General features: G+C 36.0%; 1 protein-coding gene across 2 annotated transcripts; it reads left to right on the top strand.

Annotated features, from left to right (window-relative positions):
- Nucleotides 1-3,207: 3,207 nt before the first annotated feature.
- Nucleotides 3,208-10,325, top strand: LOC133877988 (P-loop NTPase domain-containing protein LPA1 homolog 1-like). 2 transcript variants are annotated; one of them, XM_062316466.1, is made up of 8 exons: nt 3,208-3,406; nt 3,757-3,906; nt 5,148-5,479; nt 7,626-7,707; nt 7,952-8,380; nt 8,493-9,194; nt 9,443-9,553; nt 9,719-10,325. In XM_062316466.1, exons 2-8 carry the CDS (start codon nt 3,760-3,762, stop codon nt 10,091-10,093), a joined length of 2,178 nt encoding a protein of 725 aa, XP_062172450.1. In that variant the 5' UTR covers nt 3,208-3,406; nt 3,757-3,759; the 3' UTR covers nt 10,094-10,325. The 2 variants fall into 2 exon arrangements, with proteins under 2 accessions (XP_062172450.1, XP_062172449.1); XM_062316465.1 differs by having other exon boundaries at nt 3,679-3,906.
- Nucleotides 10,326-10,849: the final 524 nt, after the last annotated feature.

The raw sequence follows: 10,849 nt of genomic DNA, 5'->3' as shown, positions 1-10,849 counted from the left end.
ATTGGCAACACTCATAAGGAGTTCCGTAGTACTCCTAAATTAGTAAATCGAAAATGACATAAGCCCCGTACAAACCTATTTATATATACACTCAGCATCAAGTTTAACAATATTTTATAATTGAATTGTCGAATACTTGTTACTGTTTTTTATTTTATTTTATCCATATATCAAGCAACGATATACTATGCCATATTTATCAATTACCATATATGATATATATATATAAATTCCTTTTAACTTTTTCTTTAAAGCCTTTTTTAACTTCTTTACAAATGCAAAGCTGCTCAATATCATATAATTCTAAGTTTTAATTCTAGGAATTAAAAGAGTTCAGTAAGATTAACATGAATCCCATCAATACCTACCGTACAAACATGGTCCAAAATCTAAATTTTACTCCTAGTTTTTCTTTTCTTTATCTCAGCAACAAATCTTACTTGCAGTCAATAGAGTAATACTAAAGGTAAGATCTATACCTTTTTTTTAAAATTAATGTCATTTTAAAATTATCATCAAATTTGTAAAAGATCACAATTAAATTTTAATTTAATATTAATTTTAAAAAGTCACATTAATTTTAAAGATACAAGAAAAAAATGACATAAACGTTTACGAACTGAGTCGTACCCTTGCACTTCATCTATTTTTGACATTAAGGCCATAATTTATAATTTTTGCAATTTTAAGAGTTGAGTTCACCAACGTTTTAAATTAAATACCTTCTATTTTGGTTTCAAATAAATAACAAAAATATAATATGAAAAATATTATTAAAAATTTTTAAAGAAAAAAACAGAAAAAACCATGTGCGTTGATGATTGATAATTCGGGGTAAGAGAAATAGGGATTTCATCAATATTTTCTTAAAAAGTATAGAGTAGTACGCAAGTAATCATTTATGAAAGAATATAGGGAAAATTATACTACTGGTCATTGTGATTGGTTAAATTATAAATTATTCTATGTAATATGAAAATTAATTTAGAAATCTCTATGGTTGGCCTAATTTATTAATCGCTATCTAGATTCAAATTCTTTTAAAATTTTGACAAATTTCGTTATACGCTACATCAGCACTAATAAGATAGCGACACGTGACCCTATTAATAAAAGAAATAAATATATAAAACTTTAAAATTTTAATTTTTTTTTTTAAAAAAATAATTTGAAAAAAGGGAAAAGTGTAGCCGCTCGCTATTCCTAGATCTCTTTGGGGGTGGGATGGCCACCCGTAACCAACGCGGCCAGCCCCAAAGGTGGCAAGGGGTGGCGCGTTGCAAACTCGGAGTTTTGTGGTGGCCTGTAGGGTACCCCAAAGGGATCTAAGGTTGGCCGCACACCACTCCTGACAACTTTTGAGGGTGGCGCACAACCACTCTTTTTTTAAAAAAAAATTATTATTATTAAAGTGACACGTGTCGCCATTTTATTAGTGCTGACGTGATGTTTAACAGAATTTGTCAGAATTTTTAACGGAATTTGACTTTTGAGAGCAATTTATAAATTAGGCCCACTACATGGAGATCTAAAGTAATTTTGATACAATATGAAGTGATTTGTAATTTAAGCCAACAACATAGATCAATGATATAATTTTCTTACTATATATATATATATATATAAAATTTACCACCTTTTAGAGCTGGCAAAACAGGTACCTGACACGACCCGTTTACGACCTGCGACCCGTTTAAGCTAAACCCAAACACTACCTGTTTATGTTAACGGGGTCGGAGCTCTAAACTACGCACGACACGGCAATTTCACGGGTCACCCGACATGACCCGTGAAACCTGTTTAACATAATGGATCGTATCGGGTCGACACAACCTGTTTGACTCGCTTAGCTTAAAAGTGAACTTTTTTTTTTTTTTTTTTTTTGTATTTAAATGAAATAGTAAAATATTATATTGGCCATTCTAGCTTAAGGTGAAGGTACACATTAGGAAAATAATTGAAGCTTAGCAAGTCATACTATTGGAATAGTTTCAGTAGCAGTTGTGAATTCATAAAAAAATGTATTGAGCCTTTAATATGTATCAATTCAAACTTGAGCGGTTAATGTTCGACTCAGTTTGGTACATAGTACCCCTAGTTGTTTTAACACTGTAAAGCGGTTGTTTTGTATACGTTGCCTCTAAGGATTATGTTCAATTGACAGTTATACTCTGTACATTTGGATGCCAACCAGGAGTGCTATTATTAGCATATTGAAAGTCTTTCTTTACATTTTATCTTGCATTTTCTTTTTCAATCAAAATTTTAAATCTAAAAGATAAAGATGCATTTGTATTATCTCTTAAAGTATTATTTAAAAGCACTTGATAACTCATTTCATAAAAATCATTGCTGCTGTCACTTTTTATTTTATTTTGTTCTTTTATTTTCAAAATTATTGGTGACCATAGATGGTTTTTATATGGATGAAGTTGAGATTATTTCTAGACAAAGATAATCCGAATCTCATTCCCCTTTTTTTTAAAAAAAATAAAAAATAAAAAATTGTAATTATGTCGTGGGGTGATCTGTGACCCGACCCGCCAGGCCGAACTAAACGGATCGACTCGTTTATGACCTAAATCCATTTAAGGTAAACTCAAACTCGCTAATTTTGTGTCTTGTTCATATCAAATTATTGGATCGTGTTAAAATTGCCAACCGTATTTATGTACCTTTCCATGTGCGTTGATAATTGGATGGTTGGCTAAAAGGTTTCTTTCCCACAGTCCCCAACAAATTAGTTAAAACCATTTCAAAAAAAGAAAAAAAAAAAAGAGAAAAAAATAAAGGAATTTGATTCATACACAACATCATCACAACAATCACACAACAACCCTCACATGAGGGTGGACCCCAGTGTGTGAGGTCCACTCTTATGTGAGGGGTCGTTGTATGATTGTTGTGTTGGTGTTGTAAATTTAACATTTTCCAAAGACAAATTAGTTAAACCAAAAAACCAAAATATCATTGGTTGAGTCATTTTCGCCGTCCTTTTTAATCCTCTTTCCCTCCTTAAATACGAAGCCAGGACAACCCGATCATTCTTCCATGACTAACACGGTCAACAGAATCACCCCCACGACTGCGTCAAAATTACAACTCGCCTACGCCTCGGTTATCGTGTCCGGACTCGGGATTGAAATTAACGCAGGAAACCAAGGCCAAATCCGTAATTTCGATAAATGTCTTGAGAGAGAGAGAGAGAAAGTGCCAAACCAAAAGACAGAAAGAGAAAGACTCGTGGAGGGTCGCACGGTGCGATGCGTGGAGACCAGGTGACAGAGAATGCCGAGGTCGTGTTGCGACGCCAAGCGCTTCAAATGGCGGATCGTAGCGCCTTATAAACCCTAGCTCCCTTTTGCTACCATCCTAGCCTCGAAATTTCTTCGATTCCTATTCTCAGGTTCGATCTCCTCGCCTCGCTTCAAACTTCGTTTCAAGCTTCTCGCATTGTTCTCTGGATTCGTCGGCATTGCCGCCGAATTCTCTTGCTCTCCTCAAAATTCCTCTGCCTCTCAATCTTCTCTCATTTTCTTTCACGATTCGGTGATTTTTCCCGGATTCATGTTGTAAACGTGCCTTAATAGCCCCCATCATTGAAATGTCATAACCAAACCTTTTTCTCAAATTCTTTCTGTGAATATTTTATATATTTTCTCTTCTTTTTTGTTTCAGAAAAAAATTGGCTTGCTTGAGAGATTTGTTTGGGTGTGGTTTGTGTGATTGAGTTCGAATTAGTCTTTGTTTGCGTAGACAATGGCGGAGGTGGCAAAAGTGCTGTACATAGTGGTGGAGGATGAAGAAGACAAGAGAGAGAAAGGGAAAGAGTCCTTTAGGTACACGCGTCCGGTTCTGCAGAGCACTCTGCAGCTCATGGGATGTAAAGCGCGACATGCGTTTAAGGTACTACGATTTCCTTCTTTGTAATTCAATTTTAATTTTTTTTTTTTGGAAGTTCGAGAACTTTTGATTTTTGTTTTTTGTTTTTTTTTTTTGTTCAGGATTTTTTGGTTAATTTTGGGTCGATTTTTCGTTTGGGTTATTGGAGTTCAATAAATTAAGGGGTAGTAGGGGTGTGCTTTTATATGATTTGGAAGCTGATTTCCGGTTGTAGATCTGGGTTGCACGTATTGTGTTCTTTGAAATTTCTGAATTTCATTTCCCAAAGTCTTCAACCCTATAATTGGTTTTGCTGAACATCAGGCCAAATTGGTTCTACTATTTGTCATGCCTACTTGGGATTGCATAATGCTGTTCTTGAAGATTTAGTCCATGTTTTATTTTTCTTTTTTCCTTATTTTTGTTTTATAGGTAAAAACCCAGGTTTATGCCCTTCATGTTGTCCTTGTAGCGTCTTTGACCCGATTCATTTCGTTGATGCAGCCATTGGCTGTTCTTGTAACAAGAATAGTCGTTGGTGCTGCCTCTTATTTTTTTCACTGATGCAAATTATCAATCTTCTTAATAATCTAAAGCATAAGTGATCCAATTCTTATTCATTAAAATAAAAAAAATAAGTGATCTAATTCTTATATGCGTTTTCATAAATTTATTTGGCTGAACCATGATTGAATATTTTACCGTGCTATTAGCTAGTGAAAAAACATTTAGTGCTCTGTCTCGGCTGTCTTTATCTCTTACTGAATTTATACCTATAAAAACTCCTATTATATCTGAAGTATTCTTTTAGAATTACTTCTTCTTCTTCTTCTTCTTCTTCTTCTTTTTTCTTTTTTTTTTCTTTTATCTATGTAGTTTATTTCTCCTCCCTGAAATGGATCTCTGTACTTGAATTTTAAAACCGTTGTATAGGCAGATCTGGTTGACGTTTTCATGTAATTCAGCACCCAAAGCTTTGTTTCTGCGTTCCATTCCAATGTGAAAATCATATTGCATGCAAAGGGTTTATTGTAGTAATCAGTCAGTTTAAAAGTACTGGTCCTCTACTTTGGAGTCATATTGCCTAATATTTTTATTTTTTGATTCATTAATATTTTATTCACGCATATGGGAGTTGGATGAGCGAGTTTCTGCCATATTAAACTAGTACCCTTTTTTTGGTGATTAATGAGTTCTCATGATTGACTCCCAAGCTTTTACTAAATGAATTAGCACTTTTAATGAATGTATTTTCCTCTGATCAGATAAGTCAACGAGTTTTTGAATTGATCAGAAGTGAAAACCCAAGTGATGCTTTGTCTCTAGAAGTAATGAGTACATCAAGATTGGATGCTTCAGTAGGTCTTGAGAAGGTAGATGGTTGTCCTACTGGTGGTTGCTTGGGTAAAACAGAGGCAGGCAACCCTTTGGTTGCAGTTAAAGAAGATAGAAGTAAGAGCGTGCCATTTGAATTGTACAAACGAAGGACAACTATAGTTGTAAGAAGAAAATTTTTCCTAGACGTTGTTTGTGATGCTCTGGCTGAATATAAGTATGTGGGTCCCAACCAGAGGCAAGATTTGGTTTTGGCATGCAGGTACATTAAAATCTTACATCTTTTGGGAATATATTTCAGTCTATACTCACCTTAGAAAATGGTGAAAGTCATGGAATCTGCATATGTCCCCTCTGCAGGAATTCTGTTTTGATGGCTTCTATGATTGTAGATTTTTTGGTGTAATAAGTGTTTTTCATATGTATGCAATATGCAATGAGCATAATTGTGGCAATATGCATATATGTTTGTCCTTGACGTTGCTTGTGTTATGGACCTGCCATTGCATATCATTGGCTGTTGCAGGAGATTGAGTTCTTGTTGAATCCTGGACATAGTTATTATAATTGACCTGGATAGACTAATGATTTTACTAAAAACTTTTTATTATTTCTTGCGCTAGGTTATAATCAATTTTGCTCATCATGCTAGTCTTCTTACTTTGAGCAATAATTTGCAATTTTTTGGCTTACCTTGACCATCCATGTTTCAGTTGAAACGACCATAAGAACTTTTGAAGTATATTTCTTTTCTGTAGCCTTTGGTCTGTCTCAAAGGAAAACAATTATAGTTTTTAGAATCTACGTATATTTCTAGCTTTTATCCTCGTTCTACCTTACGTTCCATGTTTCAGTTGAAACGACCATAAGAACTTTTGATTTTCTGTGGTGCCTTTGGTCTGTCCCAAAGGAAAACAATTATAGTTTTTAGAATCTCCGTTCTTCTAGCTTTTATCCTCGTTCTACCTTACGTTGTTTTTGGACTACGTCTTATGTGCACAATTTGTTGTTTAGTTTTGATGACTTTCTTGCTCGATTTTCTCGGTCTATTTAGGTGTTTCCTTTGAATATTCCCAGTGTACTAGCGGGCCATTCGCTTTTAATGAGAATGGTTTCTTATAAAAAAAATAAAATTGAATATGTGAATTATAAATCCTGTTGATATGAAAATGGATACTCAATGATGCACTGATCTTGCCACAACCATAGATGAGCTAGTGATCTAGGCTCATTTTCATGAGACATGCCCAACAAATGAGTAATTTTTTGCTGACCTTTCTGATTGAGCATGAAAAGTGAGAAGTTTCTCCCACAGATTTTTGGGGCACTTGGATTTTTCTAAACCTCTTTTTTCTCCATTGTCTTGTCATGACTACAATTACTGCTTGGTGGCTGATGAAGAGAATATCACTGAAGTTGTCTTATGGGTTGCCACCTTCAGCATCCTCCATTTTTTTTCCCACGATGTGTGGGCAGATTTACCAATGACTCCTGAAAATTGGAGTCAATATGTTCTTAGCCTCCCAAAAATTGTTGTGCAATAATGAATCACCAAGGCCAGATCCCAGTTGCACGATATCATTGCAACACCTATAAATGCAATACATACATTAGTCATAGAGTCTTTTAAACACTTGTTATTCCTTTCCAATATAACCCTTATGTACAACAAGTGCCATTGTCATCTTGGTCTTAGCTCTAGTTGCGTTTTTATTGCTGGTCTTGTCCCATTGGCTGCTTATGCTTTTTTGTTTTTTTATGATTCACATTGACTGCTTATGCTTGGATGTGCACTGGATGATGGCTTATTTTGATTGTAATGCTGTTTATGGTCAATTATGAGATGTCCTTTCTGTTTAATTAGAAGTTAAAAGCTTGATTTGGAGTTATGGATTTTATTTGGATGGAAAGAAATTAGTACAGTAGGATACTCTGAATCATAGTCGCTTGGAAATTTAGTTTAGGCTGAAAACTAGCTTCTGAAAACCATTCGCAATGCTCGTATAATAAGCGGGAAGAAATTCCAAGGGAAGTTTGGGGAAGTGCATTATAAATTTTCTTTTCATATTTTTTTCACCATTTTCAAACTTATTCAGATAAGGTTTACCCTTCCTACTTCTCTCATTCTGGTGCCTGTGCTCTCAACTTAAATTGATAATACTTTTAGCTTACACACTTTGGAAAAGAAAATCTTTGCTTTCTCTCAAGTTGAAACTTCGGCTCCAATAGGAATGAAACTACACCAGTAGTCTTGTTATCATATTGTAGCTTTATCTCAGGACAATGTCCTTAATACAGGCTGCGTGGAGATTAGTTTCCTTTAAGGAGAAATTTTTTTTTTCTTCTTTTTCCTTGCAATGTGCTATGCTTGATTTATATCATTATATGATAATATTTTCTCTATGCAGAATCCGAGAAAGGAAGGAATCTGTAACTGTACTGTTGTGTGGCACTAGTGGCTGTGGCAAGTCTACTTTGTCAGCGTTGCTGGTATTTGTGCTGAATACACTAATTTTAATTGTCGCAATTATAGTTTATAGTGTATCCACTAATGATGTCATTTATTTTATTGTTTAGCTTGACATATTACTTTTAAGTTTGTAAGAAAGTTACTTATCAAAAAAAAGTTTGTAAGAAAGTTAAGATGTGCAAATTTGATTTTCATGCATAGGTGCTTTGTTGCTAAACATTTCCATGATTCAAAAATCTGAGCATTATCCATTTTGTCTCTCAGGGTAGCAGATTAGGAATTACAACAGTTATATCAACTGACTCTATCCGGCATATGATGAGGAGTTTTGTAGATGAGAAGCAAAACCCTCTACTCTGGTCTTCAACCTACCATGCAGGTGAGTTCTTGGATCCTGTGGCTGTTGCAGAAGCAAAGGCGAAAAGGAAAGCAAAAAAATTGGCAGGCATTTTACACTCACTTCCAAAGGATGAACTATCTGATGGTTCTACTACAACTGGGAAATCTGATACTCGGTCATCAGAGGTGGGTTCCAGTACAACTGAATTGATCAGTCCAAAGCAGATGGCCGTTGAAGGATTTAAAGCACAAAGTGAGATGGTAATTGACAGTCTTGATAGGCTGATCACTGCATGGGAAGAGCGAAAAGAATCAGTAGTTGTTGAGGGTGTTCATTTGAGCCTTAATTTTGTGGTACATAAAGTGTTCCATTATTCTTTCCATAAGCTGTCTTCCCTTGATACACAAGTTTTATCTACATTTATTTTTTCCTAAATAAACAAACAACTTTGATCCTGATCTGCAGATGGGGCTTATGAAGAAACATCCTTCTATCATACCATTCATGATATACATCACTAACGAGGACAAACACTTGGAGCGATTTGCAGTCCGTGCTAAGTATATGACACTGGACCCAGCAAAAAACAAGTATGTGAAGTATATTCGAAATATCAGAACGATCCAAGAATACCTCTGCAAGCGGGCTGACAAGCATCTTGTCCCCAAAATAAACAATACCAATGTTGACAGGAGTGTAGCAGCCATCCATGCTACCGTCTTCAGCTGCCTTCGTAGACATGAGGCTGGGGAACAGCTGTATGATCCTACCACAAACACTGTTACTGTGATTGATGAGGAGTACAGGAACCAGTGTGCTGCCAATTCATTGAGCTCCAAGGGGATGTTTCAACTGCTTCAGAGGAAAGGTTCCTTCAGGCATCTCATGGCTCTTGTTAATACTGATGGATCTGTAGCAAAGGCTTGGCCTGTTGATTCAGTTGATAGTAACGGGAAGCCAATTTTGGGCCATGGGACTCGGATTGGAAAGGCTGAACCAGTTAATCTTCAGTTTGGTCTCTATGGGATCAGTGCCTGGCCCAGTGATGGTGGCACTAGTCGTGCTGGAAGTGTTGATGAGTCAAGGGCTGACGGGACTGATACTGGTAGTAGATATTTTTCTTCCTGTTGCAGCTCACCGAGAATGTCTGATGGGCCTTCCAAGGAGGTATTCTCGAACACCAATGTTTTTATATTTCTAGAAAATGGGAGTATAGTTCAATTCCTTTGTTTGGGAGTATGACCAGAGTTATTACCGAATGAATGTGGATTGAAGAACCAAGCTTGTAGTTGAGCCATTGTTGAATTTTGTGATATGGGTAAACTGTATTGGCAATAAAGACAAACATTTAGCAGTTTTTAGTTACAGATGGACCGCCATCTGCTTGGGTTTTGAATTGTTTGCTTTTTGTTCAGCTCAAGGAGGAACTCTCGGTGCATGGCAGTGATGAAGAGATTGATGATCCACCTGAGGCAGGTAGTGAGGATGATCTAAGTGATGATAATGACAAGGAGGTCCTTGAAGAGGTATGGATTTCATATGTACATCAATCAAATAAACCACCGGCTTACATTGAAAGTTGAAGGGAATAAGTGGAATCATCCTGAGAACTCCTCACAAGACGAAAGTTACATCTGGCATATCAGCTGGCTATATGTGTATTCATTATATATTTTTTTTATGCTATACAGGTTGGTTCAGTCGACGAGGAGTCTACAAAATCGGATGAAGAGTATGATGATCTAGCAATGCAGGACGTGCAGGAGAATGGGTATTGGTCAGATGATGATGAGGAGGCCAAAGATAAGCTTGTGCCCGTTTCTAGCGACCAATCAATCGTTGGTATGCAAGGGGATAAATATCGCCAAAACCTGGAGCTCTTCCTTAGAACTAAAAGCGAGCCTTTGTCGGAGCCGTGCTCTTACTCCTTGCTTATGGGGAAGAATGAGAGGAAAGTGCCTTCTGGAAATGTCAAAATGAGAAAACGCTCCCTCAGCATTCCGGCCTTGAGAAAGCATGGGTCGTTTATGGGCGGCCCAATTCTTTCTGGCGCTCCTCAGGGTTAGCGGAAAATTTTTGTCTCGGTTTTTAGTGCTTTTGCTTTGCGTTTATCTTTTTGCTATTATAGCTTTAACGTACTAGAGTGATTACCTAGGGAATTCACCTCTCTCGCTCAGATGCGTATAGTATAGCTTGGTGCGGTTGAAAGACTCGAATGCTCTTCAATGGGCATTTTTTTTAGAATGTGCATGTGTTCAGCAGTTCAGGCAATTTGTATATATAACTCCGCTTAATACACATGGATTTCTTTTTATAAGGTTAAAAAGAAAAAAAATAAAATAAAATAAAAATAGCAAGCCAAAAAGAAGATAATGAGGCTGGCGGATGTGGCTGCTGGTGGAAGCATTGTTCAGATTGTAATTTTTGTTTTTGTAAGTATAGAGTACAAAGAAAAGAAAGAAGAAAACACGGGAAACCTTTTCATTGTCAATCTGCTACTACATAGGATTTAACTACGTCTTTTATAAATTTAAATAATGTAAAATTATGTATATTATAAGATGCATCAATTTTAAATCTTGACTATAAAATGAACAGTATCTTAATGGAATGGAGGGGATTCTATTCCATTTCATATATGCATTGTCTAGGTCATGTTTTAACAACTTAAAAAACAACTTGAAACTAGCAGCCTAATAATTAAAATTGTATCAATGGTTAATTTACATCAGCTCGGAGAGGGTTCCAAAAGAAGAAATAAAAACTAGCTTCAAATAGACATGCGACCCTTGTTATCTTATGACTTGTCACAAGTTACTATT

Source organism: Alnus glutinosa, chromosome 9 (assembly GCF_958979055.1).
Source record: "Alnus glutinosa chromosome 9, dhAlnGlut1.1, whole genome shotgun sequence".
In the NCBI taxonomy this organism is placed as follows: domain Eukaryota; kingdom Viridiplantae; phylum Streptophyta; class Magnoliopsida; order Fagales; family Betulaceae; genus Alnus; species Alnus glutinosa.
This window is presented reverse-complemented; position numbering and strand designations above follow the sequence as displayed.